We start from the raw sequence: 25,316 nt of genomic DNA on the forward strand, positions 1-25,316 counted from the left end.
GTAAAAAGAATCAGGGTAACATATTATATAAGTTGAACTAACTTGTTGTTCACCATGTCAAATTCAAATAATAAAACATGTCATGTATCACAAAGACTGGTGTAGAAGTCGAATCCAACTGCAAATAACAAAGACCCTGATCAATGAGGATGTGTATGCATTGTGTACAAGGCAATACCATGTTTTCAATGTAATATTTATGAGGATGTGTATGCACTGTGCACAAGGCAATAAAATGTTTTCGGTGTAATATCAATGAGGATGTTTTTGCACTGCTTATAAGGCAATACCATGTTTTCAGTGTAAAAGCAATGAGGATGTGTATGCATTGTGTACAAGGCAATGTCATATTTTTTGTGTAAAATCAGTGAGGATGTATATGCACTGTGTATAAGGCAATACCATGATTTTAAGTGTAAAATCAATGAGGATGTGTATGCACTGTGTACAAGGCAATGTCATATTTTTTGTGTAAAATCAGCGAGGATGTATATGCACTGTGTATAAGGCAATGCCATGTTTTCAGTGTAAAATCAATGAGGATGTGTATGCATTGTGTACAAGGCAATACCGTGTTTAAAGTGTAAAATCAATGTGTATGTACTGTGTACAAGGCAATACCATGTTTTCAGTGCAATATCTATGAGGATGTGTATGCATTGTGTACAAGACAATACCACGTTTTTAGTGCAATATCTATGAGGATGTGTATGCATTGTGTACAAGACAATACCATGTTTTTAGTGCAATATCTATGAGGATGTGTATGCATTGTGTACAAGACAATACCACGTTTTTAGTGCAATATCTATGAGGATGTGTATGCATTGTGTACAAGACAATACCACGTTTTTAGTGCAATATCTATGAGGATGTGTATGCATTGTGTACAAGACAATACCACGTTTTTAGTGCAATATCTATGAGGATGTGTATGCATTGTGTACAAGACAATACCACGTTTTTAGTGCAATATCTATGAGGATGTGTATGCATTGTGTACAAGACAATACCATGTTTTTAGTGCAATATCTATGAGGATGTGTATGCATTGTGTACAAGACAATACCACGTTTTTAGTGCAATATCTATGAGGATGTGTATGCATTGTGTACAAGACAATACCACGTTTTTAGTGCAATATCTATGAGGATGTGTATGCATTGTGTACAAGACAATACCACGTTTTTAGTGCAATATCTATGAGGATGTGTATGCATTGTGTACAAGACAATACCATGTTTTCAGTGCAATATCTATGAGGATGTGTATGCACTGTGTACAAGACAATACCACGTTTTTAGTGCAATATCTATGAGGATGTGTATGCATTGTGTACAAGACAATACCACGTTTTTAGTGCAATATCTATGAGGATGTGTATGCATTGTGTACAAGACAATACCACGTTTTCAGTGCAATATCTATGAGGATGTGTATGCATTGTGTACAAGACAATACCACGTTTTTAGTGCAATATCTATGAGGATGTGTATGCACTGTGTACAAGACAATACCACGTTTATGTTGTTATCCATCCATCTACCCATGTTTACAAGTGTAAAGCCAAGCAACTGCTCCTATACCATTTAAGATGTGGAGTTCAATGCTTGTGATATGGCCGGGGAGTTATACAGAAATGCACAACAGTTTTAGAATTTAAATCCACTTCTGTGGATGGAGCTTTGGTCTATTCTACGAGGTGGGGAAGACATTTTGACATAAATGTAATGTAATATATGTAGTTATTTCAGGAATTGAATAATGATGCACAATTCTTATTATGTAGTTCAAGATAAAGTCTCGGAACTTTGGACAATGATTTGAGATGGTGCAGTAGTTTCAGAAATTTGATGCCTAAGATGCCTTTAAATGGTTTGAGGGGGGGGGGATCACACAAAGATATACTACAAATTGGATATGCTACACCATCCTGTGTAACTTTTCTCTACTACTGAGCTTGACCTTTGAGCTATCTACCCATTGTATGATACAGGGTGAACCTGGGTAAATCTTCACCAAATTATATTTGTTTAAAATTGAAAGCATGGATAAACAAACAAGCCAAGGACTTGCATTATCCTTGATTGTGGCCTGACCTCGAAGCAGAGTGGTATGATTGAATATGCAATTTACTGACATGTTAAGATGTACATTAGGCTAAAGTTTCATTCAAATATTGACAATGACCTACACTCAAGGGGCAGGTGGCATGAATATGTAATGTGACAGTGTCTAGTCTCAACATGATAACTGGTTCAAATTTCATTAAAATATTTTCAATGACTTTGACTGATGGGGCAGGTGGTATGGATATGGTACATGACACAATCTAGTCTTGACATGACAACTGGTTCAAGTTTCATTAAAATATCTTTAGTAGTTTAAAAGGTATAACAAGAGTACAAGTCAGTGCAAACATTTCTCTTGCTGTGAACCTGACCTTGAGACAGGGGGCATGACATTGGTACATGACATGATATTCAGTCATGATATACACATGACAAAAATTTCAATTGTTTATCTTAAGTTGTTAAAATGTTAAACTATAGATAAGAATAAAATTCAGAATTGTGCACTGCCCTGACAATAACCTCAATGCAGTAAACATGACTATGATACATGACATACCATCTGTGCATGATAAATAACCGGTACATGATATATAACTGACAAAAATTATAATTCAGATGACATGTCAAATATTTACCCTTGACTTGGCAGCAAGTACTGCATAATTAGTTTTACCTGCCCCACTCCACATTATAAGGCAGAAATACTTTACTTGACATTGTTGCATTGCTGAATTGACCAGCTAAATGGGAGGCTGAAAGCCTCAGAAAACTGTCCTTAATGTTGTTCTTACCCGTACAGTAGAAGTGGTCTCTACTATAAGCTGGTAGATGATTTGGAATGTTTCCATTCTTACTGGCCCATCAATGACTTTGCTCTGATGCACCAAAGATCAAAGATAAAAGGTGATGGTAGCAGAATAACGCAAGAAGACAGTTCTCATAACATCCTCGAAGAAGCATGATTTAGCATACTTCATGGGCTTAAAATTATCATGGAAGAAAGGTTTCTCTAACTGAGGGACTGAGAGGCTCTCTTTATACTAAAGACACAAGTGGAGCTACTGATGGGAGCTGGTTCTTGGCCACAAACCATGGTTGGTAAAACAGAATCATAATTACCACTAAATCATGAAGAACCCTTTTCCCCTTCGCTGAGATGCCACGTCTTCAGGTTAAGTTTCCCAATAAAAGTTTCATTCAACAATTCATAAAGTTTTTTTTGGCAATGCTCACCCCTGACCTTGTTGACAAGTTGAAGTGATTTTGAAATGGTTATTTGACCCTCATCCTGGCTCTGGAACTGTGTTGTACTTTTTCACATGCGAGATGCTGACGTGAGAATTAGTTAATCCAAGTTCAACATCTGAAGGAGAATCAGTTATTTAAGTCATGTTAAATTATTATTTGAGAGGATTTATTTTAATTATTCACTGGAATTACAAGTTTTTCATAAACTTTGGATTAAGTTGCTGTTTTTGTTTTTGTTGTAGGGTTTAACACCATTTTTCAGTACATGATAGGCTATACATGGCGGCCAGTATTAATGGTGGAGGAAGAACTCACGAAAACCCCAGAAAGAACAACCGACCCTCGAGAAGCTACCGGCAAGCTTTCTCACACACCCACAATGGCTGAATCTGAGACTCGAACCCATGCAGACAGAATTGAGATGGCAATGATCTGTAATGGAGAGCGCTTTAGACCACTTGGCCACTCGGGGTTGGATCAAGTAACTATTTTGGAATGACTGAATTCATTTAGACATTCTGGATTATATCATTGTGATAAATCAAGACTACTGGCGCATCAGTATAATAGATTGGACTTCATTCAGAACACCACTGGAACTCATATGGAACACTCAATTTTGAACATGTGATAGAACGTTTAGGACTATTGAGGATTTCGTTCAACATACTACTTTTAATTCTTCATTTTGTATTATAAGGAAATAAATTATTAGCGGAAGTTTCCAAAACCTTTTGCTTTTCACACTTTTCTGTTACTTAGTTTAAGACAAAGTGTCATAACAATAGACTCTGAAAGTTGATCGCCTCCTGCCCTGGATGATAAAGTTGTCAATTCAGCTTGAAATGTATCCCAATGATCCTACGAATATGTGGGTTGCTGTGGAGAGGTGACCCTTAAGCTGGGACAGCAGGTCTCTCACCTGAGGTAATATCATGGGATCATCTACCAACAGATTGAGTAGGTCAATGAATCACAACCACTGGGCCCACATATGGGTTTACCAGGATGAGCCAAGCAGCAGTGGTCCTGACTTTATGAAACACCTGTGGAACCAATCTAAAAGTCTGAAAGGCATACACAAACAAAGAGTCCCAATACAGACTGAAAGCATACACTGATCCATGACTGGAGACACATAAAAGGGGACTATGTTGGTCTGTCTTACTGCAAACAAGTCCACCAAGTGTCTCCCCTACTGGCTGAACAGTGACCCTGATACTAACTGTTGCTGAGACCATTCTAAGAGGACCACAGCCACCCTGGACATACTGTTCACTATTATTCTTGCCCAGAATGTGGTATATGCAGAGTGATCCCCCCAGAAGCTGCTTAATGGAGGAGGTTCAAACCTCCATGCAAAGACAAGGAGCATACATACTGCCTTTGCTGCTTGAGTTAAGCTACTAGGACGCAAAGATTCCTTATCCGACTGTCACACCTTGTAGGGCTAAAAACACTTCCCACATTTTCAAATTATGTGAAGGGCTGCTTCCTTCTGGTACCATGAAGCCTGAAGAATTGCATCTTCATGCTCCACATGAGTAGCCTACTCCATATTTGATTGGTCAGTGTACAGGCAAGAGTAGAGTTTGTGGGTTGTCAGAAACACACCCCGATTTGACCACCAACTCAGGTGATTGTGAAATTCAGGTCCTCAAGAGATCTGAGTTAAAAGAGGCTCATGTGGTTTCCAGTTTGCTACAAGTAGAAACTGGAGATGGCACAAATGAAGTCTTCCCTAAGGGAAACCAAGTCCAGTGCGGTTCTCGAGCACACCTGCCCACCCCTAGTGCAGAATAGGCATAATCTCAGTAATAAAACATCATAATCTAAGCATAAATAGTGTAATCCATATATTGTGTGCAGTAATAAATAAACATAAAAAGGTCCATTTATTTTGGTACTAACCTGAATCTGCAGCGGGTTCAAGTTCTTGTCACATATGGGCTAAATCCATATGGATTTGTACCAGAATGCAAACACAAAATATACTGTTACTCAAACTTTAACTAGTCTACATGTCTAACATTCTAGCGAGCGATCATAAAGTCAACTCCACATACATGCTGATGTGTTCAACCTGAGTGCTGTATTGAATTTCTTATGCTTTTTTCAATTTACCAAGCACTTGCTGATTTGTCTTTTTTCTAATCCCACGTTTTAAAGTTTTAAAAGGTCCCTATCCCAAACTATTTTTTCAGTCCTTTAACAGTCATGAGTTGCATCAATAAAGACTGTGTCACTTGACATCTTGCACAATTTTTTTTTGAAGTAGTCTGGTCAGCTAATCAATACTCGTTAACATAAATCTGCAAGAAAAGTTTTAAAATTGAAGAAACCAGTCCATTTTCTCAGAAATTTGTTAAATGCTGATGCTATAAATAGAACAATCCGATAGTGCCAAGAAAGTACATGCAAGTCAACAATGGGCAAGTGTACAATTGCACTATTACACATCAGACTTCTTTTCTAGAATATTCTCAAAGCTTTTTGATGGTTGGGTTTAATGAGATGATAATGAATCAAATAAGCTTAATTGATTCTCGGATGAGCATAAGATATGTAATTCAATGAAAAACTGTGATGATTACGCCAAAAGCATAATGGTCGGTAAGTATGGCCAATAAGGTAAAGAGAGTCACATATGAAGTCCTGGGTTGGAGAGATGTCAATCTTATCCAGAAGCAAGCAAATTCACAGCAGTTGGTAAGGAAATTAATTCCCATATAAAATGAAATCCCGAGAAGGAATGAGATCCAATTTCTCTACTTTCAGACACTACAGACCAACTTAGGGAGACATCATTCAGTAGGGAATTGGTGAGCTGCAACTATGTCACAATTTTAGCAGTTGCTAGACCAAATTTGCAGAGCTAGAAATTAAAATGCACTCAATACAGCAAGCACAATTGTGATTAACTCTCAATCAATACAAAAATGAATACTAAAATACACTTCAAAAATCAAAGGCACTTTTATGCGAACAAAATACACATTTTACTGCTTAAAAACATCCAAGAAAAAGAGCAATAACCCAGATGGACTATTGCATGGGAGTCAAAATGGGACTGCCTTCTGTCTGTTTTAACATTCTAGGATATTTCATACTAATCAGAGAAAGGAATGTTTTAGTTTGGATATGGGGATATGTGCCCTAGAAAATGTAAACCATGTAAGAGTGGCATTTAATTGATTACTGCTAATAAATAGTAAATTTAAAGCCTCTTCTGAAGTGAGTCATTAATCCAAATTATTAGTTTATCTATATGAAAAGGATTGGAAACTTAAGTGCCCTGATAAGCAGGGTTTCAATGTAATGGAGATACATGTATCAAGGTAGGAATGTGAATTTAAGACAGACACCTTTTTGCCAGCATCCAGAGTACACTGAAACACTCCGTCTTTACCTCCAGACTTGGCACTGTCGTATGTAATGTTACCTCCGACTTTTACAATCCCTCCATATACTGAAATAGATGAGTTCTCGTTTTACAAAAATGAATTAATAGCTGAACCAGAATGTATTCAATGATTACATAGCTCACCTCCACTTTACTAGCTTCCATTATATACTGAACACATGCAGAAAATAAAATCTGACTAAGTAATCTTGGTCCCATTTTTAATTAACATTTTAAAAAAATAATTAAATCTGAACTTTTTTAATCATTTTAAATTCCATGTGTTAATAATTCAGTGCATACAGACATAAGAGTTTTAAAAAAAACAGAACATTTCTAAAAATAAAAGCAGAGTTAATAAATAAGCTGATAATAAAGTGATCCATGTTATTTTATATTCATATTATAAAATCACTTTTTTAAAAGTCTGCTTGAAATGCAATTATCATTCTTCCTCCATAATAGTTTTCCCCCAGAATATAACAGGCAAGGTAATTATCATTCAAACATGGCATTGTAAACTCAATAGAATAACAATAAGTAAATATTTATTATTAAACTTAATAATAATAATAATAATAATAATAATAATAATAATAATAATAATAATAATAAATAATAATAACAATAATGTTGTTGTTTTTGTTGGAGGGTTTAATGCCATTTTTCAGCACATGATAGGCTATACATGGCGGCCAGTATTAATGGTGGTGGAAGAACCCGGGTAAACCCCAGAAAAAACCACCGACCCACAAGAAGCTACTGGTATGCTTTCTCACATACCCACATCAGCTGAATCCAAGACTGGAACAAACGCAGACAGAGGTGAAATGGTAGTGATCTGTGACGGAAAGTGCTTTAGACCACTCGGCCACTCGGGGCCCCAATAATAATAATAATAATAATAACAGTAACAATAATAATAATTTCTTTAATACCATAATTTACAACAATAAAATTACAGCATATTAATGGCACTCTAAGTGCATATTAATGGCACTCTAAGTGCATATTAATGGCACTCTAAGTGCATATTAATGGCACTCTAAGTGCATATATCATTCTCAGAAGGCACCTTTATTACACTGTAAATTCTTCCTCTTAATAATAATAATAATAATTTCTTTAATACCATAATTTACAACAATAAAATTACAGCATATTAATGGCACTCTAAGTGCATATTAATGGCATTCTAAGTGCATATTAATGGCACTCTAAGTGCATATTAATGCCACTCTAAGTGCATATTAATGGCACTCTAAGTGCATATTAATGCCACTCTAAGTGCATATTAATGGCACTCTAAGTGCATATTAATGGCACTCTAAGTGCATATTAATGGCACTCTAAGTGCATATATCTTTCTCAGAAGGCACCTTTATTACACTGTAAATTCTTCCTCTTAATAATAATAATAATAATAATAATAATAATAATAATAATAATAATAATAATAAAACTAATAACATTAATAATAATAATAATAATAATAATAATAATAATAATAATAATAATGATAATAATAATAATAATAATAATAATAATTTTTATCCAATTTAAATGAACATGAATTTTAATTTTTTTTATTACAAGGTCTTATGGACTTGAAGACAACTTTGACATTGCCAAGAGTTATATCACAATGTTGCATCACTGTGGTATATAATTGCATCAAATGATAATGATAACATGAAATGATGATGCTAGTAATAGTGAATGATGGATTCACAATGTTTTTATATGCTGTGATATAAAGCTTTGGTAACATGCAATGACCATATCAAGCCACACTGGGAAGAAATTTTCATATAAACAAATGCCAGAATGTGAAGTGCTTAATTTATTGTCCATCCATTATCAGAATTACTAATCTAGAATAAAATGAAAATTCTTGTGAATAATTTACCTTGGCTGGTGAAAGAAATTTCAACCTTTCGTTTACTTGTACGCCCAAACAGAAGATGCACACTCATCCTAGATCCACTGGAGACAAGCATGATGTCTAGAATTATAAAGATAAAAAAAATATTGAAGAATGAATGCAAATTTCATTTTTACATATATGTAGAACACATGTGATACTCAGTTTACACCATAGATATGTTCCTGATGCTATGGCAGTTGGCATAAATTAAAAGTAACTGTGCTCTCTCTATGAGTAATGAGCTGCACACAAGTCACAGCACATGGTGCCGGCAATGGTGTAAAAATGAGCACAGTGGTGCAAATTGACTTATTTCTTCATTATAAATGGTGTTAAGATAAAAGCATGTAAATCAAACTGGTGTATAACAAACGTCACATGTCAAAATTTGACGAAAAAAATCTGGCCCCTCCATTATAAAGCTTATCTCAACTTAAAAATGTATTGGTCAGAATGCTGGATTTGTCAATTTTGAGCAATACATTTAGGTTTGAAGTAACATAGGGGCTGGCCTGGAGGTCATAAAACTGAGTTTGAATTTCCACAATCAGTCAATTTGACAAAGCCTTTCAAATGTAATGACATTTGTGCTTGGTTGAAACAAAATCGTAAGTTCAAACTCAAGCTCCAGGGTTTCACAACTTCCTGTACAGCAAAAACAACATAACATCCAGGCATAAAGAACAGCAGCATAACCACAACTTTCAGGCCTGTAGTACAGAAAAAACAACATCTGGGTCTGTAGTACGCAAAACATAACATCTGGGGCTGTAGTACAGCAAAACATAACATCTGGGCCTGTAGTATGCCAAACATAACATCTAGGCCTGTAGTACAAGCAAAACATAACATCTGGGGCTGTAATACAGCAAAACATAACATCTGGGGTTGTAGTACAGCAAAACATAACATCTGGGCCTGTAGTACACACAAAACGTAACATCTAGGCCTGTAGTACGAGCAAAACATAACATCTGGGCCTCTAGTATGCAAAACATAACATCTGGGCCTGTAGTACAAGCAAAACATAACATCTGGGGCTGTAGTACAAGCAAAACATAACATCTGGGGCTGTAGTACAAGCAAAACATAACATCTGGGGCTGTAGTACAGCAAAACATAACATCTGGGCCTGTAGTACAAGCAAAACAACATCTGGGCCTGTAGTACAAGCAAAACGTAACATCTGGGGCTGTAGTACAAGCAAAACATAACATCTGGGGCTGTAGTACAAGCAAAACATAACATCTGGGGCTGTAGTACGGGCAGAGGGTTTGATCTTGCGACCTCCTGAACACAGGAATAAAAGGTAGTTTTGGAGATGTAGTGATAATAAACTTCTGTTAATGGATAGACTGATGACAGACAATGATCATCCCGCAAGCTCTAATGGTCTATGACCAATAGAGCTCAAACAATCCAGAGGGGTGGTACATTTTCTCACAAATTCTTTCAATTTTTAAGTTGTGCTTACTATTTTAGCAGTTAAAAATCAAACTGAAATAGTTCCATAATGAAAACTGAACTGGACAAATGAATATTGGCTAGTTTGAACCTTTATACTGTTTTGCATCACTAAATACAGCGTTGCTTAAAAAATTCTGGCTTGTGATTTTATTTATATATTTTGATTATAAAATAACATTGTAGGGGAATGGTCTCTTTGCACAATCATGCTAAATATCTTAATGTTATATATGCCATATATACCAAGTTCCATATAATCACACGATCAGTCCTGCCCCATAATAAAACACCAGTGGTTCAGGCAGAGATATCTGGTAGTTCAGTGTGAGATTTGTTGGAGGGTGAGACTGTGTTGTTTCAGTTTTGATTATGCTGCTAAACAAGTGGTCATAACTTTAAAAATCAAGAGAACCCTTACAAAAAAAATGTCTCATCTAACAACAAACCTTCTGATCTGATCCTGAGTTTTATACCAACAGTGAACCAAACACACAAATGCTTGCCAAGTCAAACATACAACATTTTATTGAATCCCATGAATAGAACCTGCAACATCTGAAATTTAATAGATACTATGTACATGACATATATATATAATTATGAGATCATGAGGAATAAACTTACTATCTTGAACTGAGCTGCCACTGATGAGAGGACTGTCTCCTTGTGAAAACCCATCTCGGAACTGAAGCTGATCTGTCAATTCTGTCTGCCATGATTTCACTGTTGCAACCAATGTGTCACTGGAATTGGGAGCATCAATCATCAGGTGGCACACAGCAGCAGAGCTACTGGTGTAACTGAACAGATTACTTACACTGAAGGCCTTATCGGAACAATCTGAAAAATGTATATGAAAATGAAAACATTATGGAATGGTCAATGAGAAGTGTATTATTATACATCTGAGAGAATTTATTTGTGCTGACATTGTCTGCTATTTTCTTTTATTATGGGTGTGTTTGTTTTTACCTTCATATGGCAATGTAGTGGTTAAAGGAGTTTAGTTAATGGCCAAAAGAATGCTGGATCAACTTCTACTACAATATCAGCTACTGTGTTGTGTCCATGGGCAAGGCACTCTAGTTCCCTCAGCAAGACATAACTTTCAAAGTGTTCTTGTGCCATCAAACACCACCAACGACAGTACATAAACACCTTTCATTTATCTTCCAAACACTCCGCTAAAAATTGAATACTAAAGCTTCCTTCCCTACCCATGTCATTTTCATTCTAATATAACAACAGTGCCGCATGATATGGTTGTCTAACACAAGATATTAAGACCAGTGCCCATGCTATAATGTAATTTCAATCCAAATTATCTGCATTGAATCAGTCATTCTGCCTAAACATGCCCATAAAAAATACCACTGCCACTGCCCTGTAGTCAGTTTGGTTCTAAATTTATAAATGCCATAAATGACATTGAAATCTAATGAATTCATGCTGAAAATGCACAAATGAACCTAATAACAAGAGTTCCTGGAAGGAAATTCAGGATAAGACCATTTCTTTCTATTTAACTGCAGACTGTTGAAACCATCTCATATATATTCTCGAGGAACACGATTTTCATATCAGTCACTGTGGGAGCCATAATCAGCATAATTTTCATTTAAAAGAAAACAGACACGATTTTTAGACTTTCAATAAATACCCATAATCAAATGACCATCCATTCAAGAGAATCAGTTACAAAATTTTCAAGATGGCCACTGTGGTAGTCAAAGTGGATGTTCGAGGGAAACTATTTCCATTAAGAAAAACAAGACATCATAAGAAGTCTTCTGGTGAAAACCCCATGTTGATATGAATTTCCATTCAGGTGTCAGCAATTAAGATTTTCAACACTGCTTCCATGTCAGATTGGCAACATTTAGGACCAAATGATGTCAAATCAAGTCTTTCAGTGGAAACTCCATGTTGATATAATTATCCAATCCAGTAGCAATACATTGCTAATGGAGGGACAGATGCTGGAAAAGACTAATGAATAGTCAATCATTAAAGGGCAGATGGTGGACAATGGAGATAAGCCATCCTATGAGCTCTTCTGGTCGATGAACAGCTGAGCAAAACCCAAGTGAACATTTTTTGTATCCAACTGGAAAACATTATGATTCAGTGGGTATGTTAAGGTCACATGCTAACTGGGGTGGGAGTACCACCTTTATTAATGTAAAACTTATACTATTATTACTTTGATTTCACTTTTACTGATGCAAGTTCAATGTGTATTCTATCCTCCAATTAGTAAGTAGATATCTCAGACATCATACCATCAGACATCATACTTCAGTTTTTGTAATATAGTTGTGTTCGACATGGATTGTGACTTGAAAGACAACAAAGCATGGAATGGAGCCAGGAAATTTGATAACTGCACATAAATTAGTCTTATCCTGAAACACTATTTTAGCTTAGCTGACTTTTCCAGCACAGAAGGAGGACGATGTTCACATGACAGGTTGTATTAGGAAAAATGCCAGGACTAATGTGAACATATCTCAATTTAGTCTAGTGTGACATCAGATGAAGGTAGAACTACAAGAAGGTGGAGTGAGGCTGCCAGACAGTGACTCCCGTATATATATTGGCTGTAACACAAACATGACAACAGTTCTATGAAACATTTAGCTTGTTGCATAAATCCTTCAGTTAACAAACACAATTGCTTATTCTAAGATGTTGCTGTTAAAGAATTTAATTTCACTCCCTTAGTCAATTAATATTTTCTCAGTCTTAAATCGATCAGCATGAATTGCTTTTGCATGTTGATTCAATCATTCTCATTTTCTCACCATGTATGTACTGTATAATACTGCTAAAACAGCCAATTTACCTCTTTACAGGACCAGCAGTCGGAAGAAGCAGAAGGTTATGCTTTGAAATTTCAACTCAGGAAAAAGGAGTGTACTGTTCTTTTAGCCATTCATACATTTATAACGACTGAATTGGAAAGAAACAAATGAATGCAGTTAATGTCTGCAAATTTAGAATGGGCAAAATTGCAATTGTCCTGACTGATGACTACCAAAATTGCAATTGTCCTGACTGATGACCACCAAAACTGCAATTGTCCTGACTGATGACTACCAAAATTGCGACTGTCCTGACTGATGACTACCAAAATTCCAACTGTCCTGACTGATGACTACCAAAACTGCAACTGTCCTGACTGATGACTACCAAAATTCCAATTGTTCCGATTGAAGACTAACCAAATTCCAATTGTCCTGTCTGATGACTACCAAAATTCCAATTATCCTGTCTAATGACTATCAGACCAAGACAATGCAACAATTTTTTAAAATAAATCTACCGATATCTATGAAGCAATGGGCAATAGAGAAAACAATCATGATAGAATAACATACATGGAGATATAGAATCTACTGAGGTGTCTCACTCAATTCAATGCCCTCTATCTGCTATCATTCCTATGAAGCAAATGTGGCAATCGAATAACAGTGGAATATGATGACTGAGTTATTTAGGTTTCTGTGGATGACAATGAATTACAGAGTTAAGTATGAACTTCTTGATTCAGCAAAGCACATCAGAGGAGTCTCAAGTGAATTGAACATAGCACTGGAAAGCTTCCATCTGCTCGCTCAACAGTAAATTATAAGTATAAAATTTAGTACTCCTAAGCAAGAATTTATTTTTTGGTCCTACTAAATGCTATCTATCAACTTTAACACCATATCATGCCCCTCCCCAACTCAACATATTTGCACAAGCTGGAAGACAGACCTGTGTGAATATTCTGAGGATGGAATTTCCATCATATGACAGAACTTTCACATTTGGAAATGCCAGAGGTATATCTCAGAAGGAGAAAGAGTTGGTTTCTTTTCAATTTGGTTTATGTAAGGCTCTGACAGGGGACTTTTGTTGGTTCAGGAATTATTCAGAGCTGATGATTCTTTACCAGAAAACCTGACTAACAAAGAAGAGAACCCAAATTGCAGTATCAGCTTCACTGTAAGCACCCATTCCGATTGAAAAAACTCCTTGCTGGTGCTAAGGAGAGATGGAAGACTGTCTCAGGAAAGAAACTATAAATGGAAACTTTATTGATGGGTTCCCAAGGTGGTTTAGTTAACAAACAAATAACACATAAATAGTTTCAAAAGGCATTAACAAGTACAAGAATGGTCTTTGAAGCTCTAATCCATTCTGAAGGCTGTGGGTCTGACCCTATTGTGCAGCCCATAGTTCCACTTTAGAAAAATAGAGATAGCTGCCATATACCCTTAATACTGGACACTAAGCAGTCTTTCTCTTTGACAAGAAAGAAAAAGATCTGCAACTGCAGCTGAAGGAAAGCAAGGTCACATCAACACATTTGCTACTGCAAAAGTGGCATATTATCCATTTGACACCAAAAATCACTTAAGCCCTCAAGCCTGTTTGATGTACATGGCTACCCTGCTCCAAAGCTGATCTTGGTCAATAGATAATTGGATATGAGCCCTACCTGAAGGTTGAGATAGTGTGAATTGTTGTGCAAGAGGGAACCTCTATGCTATGATATTAGACTGCAACCTAAGTGGTAACTCCATGGGGTCATATACTAACAGGCCAAGATCATGACAATTGAGGGCATGGGTGGAGGGCTACCAGGATGACCTGTGTCACTGAGGACTGACTCTGAATAACTTGAGCAATTATTCTGAAAATCAGAAAGCCATAGACATACAGTCCATCCAACTTCAAACTGATGGCATCCTTCTCCCATGCACTCTGGTCAGAAACTGGAGAGATATAAAGTTGTTGATTGCTGTTCACCGCAAGGAACATAGGTAAACTAGGTGAGGGTATCAACCCAATCCCTTTCTCTATACTGGTGGTGAAAACCTAGCTAGTGCCCATTCAGATAACCGATGACCATTGATCAATGTCTAAACCTGACACCCAGTGACAGACACCCATTACTTGTCATCTTGTCCAGTAGCCAGTCAATGACTGGTCTGTGGCTGCTTTAGTAGTCTCCATCTAACAAACTCGACTCTGATAAACAAGACCCCTAGAGTAGAGTGCAGGTCTACCCAAGAAAGAAGATGACTCTGCTTTCCTTTCACCAGACAGGTGGAATTCGTACAAGAGTGCTAACAGCTTCCTTACACCAAGAAGCATTGGCAACTTCCTTACACTGGGAAATGCCACTAATCTCTCTCTTGCAAGTGCAGGTGACTTCCTTACATGGGAAAGTGACAATGATCCATCTTTTATTGGAGGAAGTGCCAATGACCCTTTATGGGAACAAAGGTTATCTTGCAAGAGAGAAAAGGATGCAGTTCTCTTTCCTCTGCTTCTATGAGCAGAAGCTTTCAGCCAAGTCTCACAACTTATCTGAGCATACAGCACCTGAAAGAAATCCACAGTGTGTACAAGCCAAGCTGCCAAAACCCATACATCCTCTGAGCATACAGCACCTGATGGGGTGAATGTCCCAAGCAGCCTTTATATTGCCATATTTGCCAACTTTTTATGCAGTGTAGAAAACCTGAACGAAAAATACAAAAGAAAAACAAACCAGATCAGATCTATAGCAGGCACTACTTACCTTAATACTAATTACCAATAAGGGGAATAAATAAGTATTGCTCTGTTAGCAAATGCCCAAAACATAAAATATTAACAATCATTAAAAGAGAAGAACAGATAAAAGAAAAAGGCAAAAAGACTGAAGAACATGGCCAGTGCAACGGAGAATGTACACGACTGATGAACATGGGAAAATGAAGGACAATATTCCAAATGACAGAAATTACAAAGGCATCAGATAGGGGTCATATTTGTTTTTGTTCTAAGACTTCTAATTATTTGGAGGAAGGAATGCACCTTGGACTGGGTGCTAATGTCAGGAAAAGTGATAGCAAAGTGGTAATACAAGTGTTGGATTCAAGTTATTACAATGAATCTTTTTATCAAATATTTCATTTAATAAACATAAAAGGAGAACTCTGACGATAGAAACATCTGCCAACATTTAACTGTAACATATGTTCGAGAATGCCATTTAATAAAACAAAGTAAAATGTGAAAAACATTCATATTTTATAGTTTTAATAGTATTTCATCAGCATTTTATTCATCTGATAACAAAACATGCACAAACAGACATTTATGCAAGTCCAGTCATTTAGATACAATAATAATAATAATAATAATGATGATGAGGACTTTATATATACAATAATAATAATAATAATAATAATGATGATGAGGACTTTATATATACAATAATAATAATAATAATAATAATGATGATGTGGACTTTATATATACAATAATAATAATAATAATAATAATAATGATGATGATGATGAGGACTTTATATATACAATAATAATAATAATAATAATAATAATGATGATGAGGACTTTATATATACAATAATAATAATAATAATGATGATGTGGACTTTATATATACAATAATAATAATAATAATAATAATAATGATGATGATGATGAGGACTTTATATATACAATAATAATAATAATAATAATGATGATGAGGACTTTATATATACAATAATAATAATAATAATAATAATAATAATAATGATGAGGACTTTATATATACAATAATAATAATAATAATAATAATAATAATAATAATGATGAGGACTTTATATAGCACCTAATCTTTAGAAGCTCTAGGTGCTTTACAACATTAAACACTTAAAAAAAACAAAAAATGATATGATTACAACAACAAAAAAAACCACCAAGAAATTAGAAAACATAAAATATGCTGTTAATATTTAAGGTAAGGAAACATTATTATTATATAGACTCCTTTTTCAAAATATGTAACAGGAATCCAGCAAGAAAGAATAGTCAGAAATCCAAGATAAGTCTGTTTCTTCTGTCCTTGCATTTTCTATTAACTCTGAGTATATAAACCATCTCTGATATTCTCATATCTGTCAGATCTATATGTGTCACATGAAAAAAAACCATGATATTTTACTCCCAAAACCTCCCAACATTGTCATTCTTATAAATATTATTTCCAGTGAATGTGGTCACACAAGAGAACATTATTTTATTATTACCTGTAACCTGTCAACTGTAAAATAGTGAACAGTCATGATTCACATAGCTTCAGTCTTAATACTCAAGGAATGACACCACCTCCTGGACAGAATACCACACCCATCTCCTCACACTCTTCAATTTAAATGGTTAATGGTCATAGAGACAATAATGCGAGAAACCACCTCCACTGCACTGACTACTTGCCTGACAATTGCAAAAGTGAGTTTGTGTTTGCTATTCCTTGGACAACTTCTGTGCGAGAGACCATTAAGATAATTCTCACTGGTAACGTTGGGAAAGACCATTAAGATAATTCTCACTGGTAACGTTGGGAAAGACCATTAAGATAATTTTCACTGGTAAAGTTGGGAAAGACCATTAAGATAATTCTCACTGGTAAAGTTGGGAAAGACCATTAAGATAATTCTCACTGGTAAAGTTGGGAAAGACCATTAAGCCCCGATCCCGTCTGTAGGCGTGATCCGGTTTCTGCATTCAATGGCCGATCCCGCCTGTAGTCATGATTTTTTTGCTGCATTCAATGGCCGATCCCGTCTCCAAGCGTGATGAATGTGTGTTAGATTCAACGTCTCTGATTGGTTAGAAATGGGTTTATTTCAAGAACTAACAACTATTAAACCAATCAGAAATGATTTTACTTTCATTTGCGGAAATTTGAATTGTTCAGAAGCTAAGGGCTCCTGTTTTGAAAGCGGTTTAACTACACGTGTTCTGGTCATGAAAAATCGTAAATGATAGCGGACGTAAGAGTGATTTTTGATGAGAGCAAAAATGAGGAGTTTCTCGGGTTTGATCTTGAAATTACTGAGCAAGCTGAGGAAAGATATGTTCGGCAGTTGGATATTTTGTGAGATTTCGATTCGGACATAGAAGTTTCTGAGATTGAATCGTCCCAAGATGAGGATGCTGACAGCGATGATGATCGAGTTCTTGCGGATAAACGTTGCACATAATTTTGTAAATTCTGTATAAATAAGTCGTGAAAGACTTGGACAAATAGGGAAAAAAAAATACATCACTGTGTAGACAAATTCATTTGCAATAAATGGTGAAACTTTCTTGGATTTTAATTGGATATAAGCAGAGAAATTAAGGTAAGAGTGAATGCATGTGCACGATGTTTACAAAATTTTTCAAACAGGTAAAAACTCTGGGGCACACGCAGCTAGACACAGCTTAGCGCTGCTGGGGCATAGCAGCAGTGTTACTGATAACGGGTCTGGGGCTGAATGAGTTAAGATAATTCTCACTGGTAAAGTTGGGAAAGACCATTAAGATAATTCTCACTGGTAAAGTTGGGAAAGACCATTAAGATAATTCTCACTGGTAAATTTGGGAAAGACCATTAAGATAATTCTCACTGGTAAAGTTGGGAAAGACCATTAAGATAATTCTCACTGGTAACGTTGGGAGAGACCATTAAGATAATTCTCACTGGTAAAGTTGGGAGAGACCATTAAGATAATTCTCATAGGTAAAGTTTATTAAGAGAAATATTTTCATTCATTACTATGGATGCATTCTGAAGAAATGAAAGTTATCAACCTATTGCCTTGAATGAAAATGTTTAAGCCATGTACTAATCTTGGAAGGATGAGCTGGATTAAGGTGTGTATGAGGCTGTAAATTATTTTAAAAAGGAGTCCCACCCCACATTTCATTGTTACAGTCCCCCATCATACAGGGACCCTGGAGTAACTGTTCCATTTGCTCTGCTTATAGTGTGTGCGTGCATGTGTGTGTGTGTGTATGTATGTGTGTGTGTGTGTGTGTGTGTGTATCCATGCATGTGTGAGTGTGTGCATGCATGCGATCATATATGACCATTCTAGGATTATAAAAACAAATAACTTCCTCTCAACACTGCTTATCTGTATCTCAAACACTTGTACCCAAACAACCAAAACCCTTAATGGAACCCCCCTCAAAAAAGCCCCTACTTCTGACCTTTCTGAGTCACAAACCACACCCTCTGAACTAGAAGGTAGGCAGATAAGAATTCTTGAGAAACTCCAACATACCAAAAATTTGGTAACAAAAACAAACATTTTTTCTTGCATGCCCATTTTTAAGATGTTCACAAGGTACCTGTAAGTACAGTACACAATTCTTTGGCATGGCCAACAACTTTCAACATGATACCATGGAAATCATTAACTTGTCACACAGTATCTAGATACATCAACATGCAAGTTTGGTTAAATATATAATGAATATTGATCAAAAAAAAAAGAAGAAAAAAGTTATTTAAATGGCAAGGTACAGGTATTTATCAGATAAATCCATAAGCAGGATTTACATTCATACGGATTTGTGCTGCCATGCCAGTATTTAAAAAAAATGAGTGATAACATTGACCTTAACATCAATGTCAGTACTGACTATTCATGGTTCAATTTCATTTATACATCTTGTTGTCACTGCCATCAGTACGGATAACAATTTTCAAGGAAGGTTATTAGTGTGCCATATTGGAGGTCAGATGAACACGATCTTCATTCAAACCAGCTACATATTTTTAGAAGTGAAATCACCATGTCTATTATAAAAGAGAAGTATATCTAGAGAGATTTACAGCTCAACCTTCAGGGCAGCCATTTTGAAGGTCACATCAAGATCATTATTTTAAAAAAGAGCAATAGCTACAAAAATGAAGTGCCATTTTAATGTTGATATGGCAATCTCCAAAGGAGATGCAGCCATTATGAGATTTTTCAAATTTTTTTGAGATTGTAAATTATACCAAAAATTGTACAATGCAATCAAAACCAAATACATATAGAAAATAAATGAAAAATGGAGTTAATAAAACCATCCTTCAAAAAGTGCAGTAAAAATGATTTTCAAAGTGACAACCACTAAAATGAATTAATTTTATTTGCAATCAACTAGATACCATAAAAAGTTGTTCATAAACTGTGTGTTAAAAGAAGTGGCTATAAGACTGCTGTCATGGCATTATTTTTGTTTCTGACCACCCAGACATCATAATAAGTCTTGTGATAAAATCCCAATTATGATATAACTATCTGTTAAAGAGGAAAAGCTATAACAAGATTTTCATGATGGCTGCCATGGTGGCACCATTTCAATTCAAAACCAACTTGACAAGAGGTCTTATGGATACCATACCAATATTAACTTGTGTTTCGAAGATGCTGAGTAAACAAAATTATCCAAAATGGCCACAATGATTGCCATAGTTGAAATCCAGTCAGCAACACGGCAACATTGTAATAATAACCAACCATGCACATAAGAAATCTTTCAGTGCAAATCCAATGTTGATATGATCATCTTTTCACAAGTAGCAATAACGAGGTTTTCAAGATAATTATCATGGCAGCCATTGTTACAAGTCTATGCTCTTAAAATAGGTAACAGAAAATAGTGAAAGGCAACAAGGTTTGTAGAATTCAACAATAATTTGTTTTTCTAGAATACAAAGTGAAAATTATTTTTAAAAACTTACAGTATTGCAAATTAAATCCCCAAATAATCCAAGAATTACAGACACAAGTTCTTGTAATTTAAAGTCCTGAAAAAAATTCAGTAGGAGTCCAGAATAAATCCAAAAAATATGAAGGTGATGACGTGTCTGTGGTAGCTTGTAGAGTTTTGAAGTGCCAACAGTCTTTTGTAACATAATTACAGGTTTGAATTCACTACAAATTCCAGTGAATGTTTCTATCCAAAATTTTATCAGAGCACTTTTGTATTTCCAGAGAAAATAATCACTTGAATTCAATAATTTGAAAAAATAAATTTTCCAGCCCAAAAGAGATATGCTGGACACAACATATAATACAACTTAAAAGTGCTAGGTCATAGAACACGACCGAAAAAATCCTCTCAGTTAGAAGTATATAGTTCTATACAGCCTGGTGAGGGAAGAGCTATATTATGTTATCTATATTTACGATATTTAAAATTTTTGTTCATAACAAGATACTGATTGACTATTGCTAATTTTTGCATAGGGTATAGATTCCATTTTAAGACATTTGGAGTATATATAGATTGCATAGGATCTATAAATAACTATGGTAAAAATAAATATGTTTACTTCTTTTTAAGTCATAGATTCAGACTTGATTTTGACCTCAGAATCTTCTAGAACTAGAAAGCTCTATTAATTTGACAGAATTTTCAGAAAATATTAATTGTGACCTAGTTCAGGTAGAAGGGTAAATAATACTGTTTACTTCTGGATTACTAATTCCTATTTTATTATCCCATGTTGAATCATTCTTAATGTTGTATTCAATTTTTTATTTGGGTGGGTTTATTTATTTAAATTATTCACTCAAATTACAAAGTGCTCAATAATGTTCTTGGACAAAACCACTGATTTGGTATTATTGTCAATTCAGACAAGAACATTTTGGATTATATCATCAAAAGTCTGTTGGACCTCCAAATTCCTGGCCACAGGCACATTAATACATTCAAGACTACAGACACGTCAACACATTCAATATTGGAACTTGTTTGGAATACCACTGGAATTTAATAGGATTTCTATTAATCTGGACATGTGACAATTTTTAGGACTACCTGGGATTTATTTCACAATAGTGTGTGTTATTTAGATTTTTAATGTAGCTTTAACAGTTTTTCAGTCATATCACTACAATGTCTGCAGTGTGGAAGTTTATAGCAATGTTTAGCACTGGGGCATCATGCTCCACCTAGTCACATTATCCTGACACCATGCCAACCAGTCCTGTAATGAACCTCTTAATGCTGAGTGCCTAGTGAGGCAGCTGTCAGTACCATTTTTAAAAGTCTTTGGTATGACTTGGCCGGGGTTCAAACCTGCAACCTCCTGTATCCAAGGTGGATGTTCTAACCACTAGGACACCAGAGCAGTCAATTCTCAATACTTTAAGTTCTTTCTAACTTTTTGCTTTCTATTAACCGGAAATAAGTTATTTGTTAAATTTTAAAAAACATGCTTTTTGCTCTTTTGTGTTAGTTTCTTTAAGCCCATAGAGTGATAACAATTAGTATTACAGCCTGGATGAGGAGAAGAAATATAGTATTACAGCTGTTCCTGCCCTACGTCTATTACCATAAATAAGCCGTTTCAATTTCAAGAGTCTTTACATTTTGACTTTGATTTTGCTAAAGTCTTTCTTGAGTTCTTTTGAACACTTGCAACATTGTTTACTAATTTCAATGTTTAAAACACCAACTTTTAGTCAGATTCTTTGATTATTTCACTAATCTGTCCACCCTTTTTCTCCATGATTTAAATTGGAAAATTATGCAACTTATAAGGATGATGTAAAATTAACAGTGATTGTACTTACCACTGTTGACAAGGGACAGAATCAAACTGAATCCTTCTACTGTTTTTTCAGTATTCGGAATGCTGAGGACAATGGAGGTGTTTGAGGGTATTAACAGGTCATCTGGAAGCTTCTTGTCTGCAGCTGAAATGTAATAATACAATCACTGTTGGATAGTATACGCTGTGTTTTGTGTGAGAGAGGGAGAGATCAAGAAATCATAAAATCCATGTACCTGCCAACCATATCTGGTAGATCAAAGATTTTGAGTGGCACACACATGTACTACAGGCACATGGACATAGAGTAATTATCAGATGTGATTATATTGCATTTCAGAGTAATTATCAGATGTGATTATATTGCATTTCAGAGTAATTATCAGATGTGATTATATTGCATTTCTTTATCCATTAAAATACTAAATAAACACATTAAGGAATAATACTTCAAACTTAACTAGGTCACATTTGCAAATTGCTGGACAATCAATAAAGATGTTGCTGTCTTAATTCAAAGGTAGCTATTTACAGTTTCCTTGTAGTGTGCGCAATGTGTGTTGACCAGACTTCACTCATGTGGTGGAGGATGCTGCTGAGTGTGTTTCACTGAAGTATGCCTGTGAATTCTCCAGCAGTATTTCTACTTCAAGGTACAGCTTTCACCCAGCATTTCAAAAATGGATTCTACCTGGCCAATTTATGGATTACTACTATACTGTGTCACAAATCAATCAAATCTGTAGTTCAACAGTACAGTGCACCTCAGTCACAACTCTCCTGTTAGTCCTGAAGATTCCACTGTGTAGTTGGGTGTACACGAGTGGACATTACACAGAGATGAGTGAAAAATATGATCTTTATCAGTTCAATTTATTCGGCTAACGTGGGTATGTGAGAAAGCTCGCCAGTAGCTTCTCGTGGATCGGTGGATTTTTCCTGGGTTCTTCCTCCACCATTAATACTGGCCACCATGCATAACCTATCGTGTGCTGAAATATGGTGTTAAACCCCGCAACAACAACAGTTCAATTTATGTGTGAAACAAACAGGTTCTAAGTACAAAGAATTAAAACTCCAACTATTCATCATTCTTGCTATACCTTATTTACTCGCTTATAAGACAAAACCAACTGCAAACTGCACAGATCCAGAGTATATATGGTAATTTCGAAAATGATCAAACTGTTTAATAAGTTATTTCTTAGAAATGAATTTATTATCAAGAGACATTATATGTTTAGTTAAAAATCCTATCTTTGGTACCATATATACATGTTTATAAGTTGCTCAAAACTTACTTTTGATTATCAAAAGTGGAAGCATGAGAATTTTATTTCAAGAAAAATGTCTATACCTTTGGGCTTGTGATATTTAAAAAAAATAAATTGATGTATATTTTATTCATATATTATACCAAACTAATATATTAGTAACTAAATGTATGTGTTGGTATTTGTTTATATAGGTATGTAAGTAATTATGAAGAGTTCCTACATACACTGAGCACCAAGTACTTTACACTTGATTACTCTCTACTGAATATACTTGTTCACAAGTCAGATCCAACTGCTTGCTGCACAGACCCCAATCTGCCACCACATAATGTGCCAGCAGAGCTGGGTCTTTGCAGATAGTTTGGAGTATTTAATACAACAATAAACGCAGACCCTGATCTGCCCCCACATCACGAAACTGAAGATCATGATTTATATAGTTTACAGTTGGGCTGAACTTATAGGGAAATAGATCTGGTAAGTAACCCACAAATCCTTTTGGCAACATTCCATGCTTATATTCCAACTACGCACTTGAATCCTCTGATATCAGATTGTTTGATGTAGCACTGCATAATTTGTCCTTACAACATTGTTAACCCTTTTATTTGATCACAATGAAGCTGAATCTGAATGACTAAACTGAACCCAAAATGGGTAAATATTTACAAACTTGGCCCCCCAAAAATTTGAAAGCTATTCTAGAATAAAGTTTTATTTCTTTCCATTTTTGTTATGTTATTATATACAGTACAATTGTTTCTTCTTCAAACTTTAAGAATTGCAGTGAGAACAAAAATTCAGAAGAAAAGGCGCAACAAAGTACAATATGCTGATCACAATACACACCTTCAGCTTAAACGAGTCACCAAGAAAACATTACATGTTGAAAGATCCCCTCTCTATATGAGATTCTGAGCAAATTTAATGAAATGTTAACAGTCATCTAATCAGTACTGTTTTAAATGACATGTATTTTTTTAAAGTTTTCAGGACAATTTACATTTTTATCTGTATCTTTCAGAACAAGAAACATAATTTATTATATATTTGATGATAGGATATGTATTATAATGTGATAATATTGAAATGTAATCAGTTGTAGACAAATTTATACAGCAACTGTGTGAACAAAATACAAATTTATTGCATGTATATATGATAATGGAATCATAGTGAAATGTGTCAGTTTAAAAAAAATTTTAAATCACGTGGTGGAAATAGACTGGTATCACTCCTAGATCTTAATTTCTACATTTATGAGTATACTTTGAACCACTAAAAAATGCAAACAAAACAAGCGCTAAATCCCACGAAGTTATTAACTATTTTAAACAATTTTCTTCTTAAATTGTACAAATTGTCATTGACTAAATTTACCATGACTTGTTCTGTACTGTTACTATACTGAGACCCACTGATCCAATGGCTTGTTTCAAGTGCCTTTAATTGGTGCTGATGGAATCTATCACTGACCACCCCACACCTATTTCACACCTCATATGTGCATCTATTGCTCCAGGCTCTTCAAACGTGACATACAGGTA

At 35.2% G+C, this 25,316-nt stretch overlaps 1 protein-coding gene across 6 annotated transcripts in view; it reads right to left on the minus strand.

Annotated features, from left to right (window-relative positions):
* The window catches only part of LOC149779044 (uncharacterized), a 214,751-nt gene that overhangs the window by 92,410 nt on the left and 97,025 nt on the right, over window positions 1–25,316 (minus strand). For all 6 annotated transcript variants that reach the window (XR_016415554.1, XR_016415555.1, XR_016415552.1 and 3 more), the window contains 4 exons: window positions 22,515–22,637; window positions 10,745–10,960; window positions 8,636–8,731; window positions 6,689–6,792 (listed from right to left, as the gene is read on the minus strand). Coding sequence is in view for 1 of the 6 variants with exons in the window: in XM_089939614.1 (XP_089795740.1) it covers window positions 6,689–6,792; window positions 8,636–8,731; window positions 10,745–10,960; window positions 22,515–22,637 (539 nt within the window). In the remaining 5 variants the exon portion in view is untranslated. The remainder of the gene's footprint in view (window positions 1–6,688; window positions 6,793–8,635; window positions 8,732–10,744; window positions 10,961–22,514; window positions 22,638–25,316) is intronic.

The sequence above is a fragment of the Sinohyriopsis cumingii genome, chromosome 17 (assembly GCF_028554795.1).
Source record: "Sinohyriopsis cumingii isolate HCF-2022 chromosome 17, ASM2855479v2, whole genome shotgun sequence".
Lineage (NCBI taxonomy): Eukaryota > Metazoa > Mollusca > Bivalvia > Unionida > Unionidae > Sinohyriopsis > Sinohyriopsis cumingii.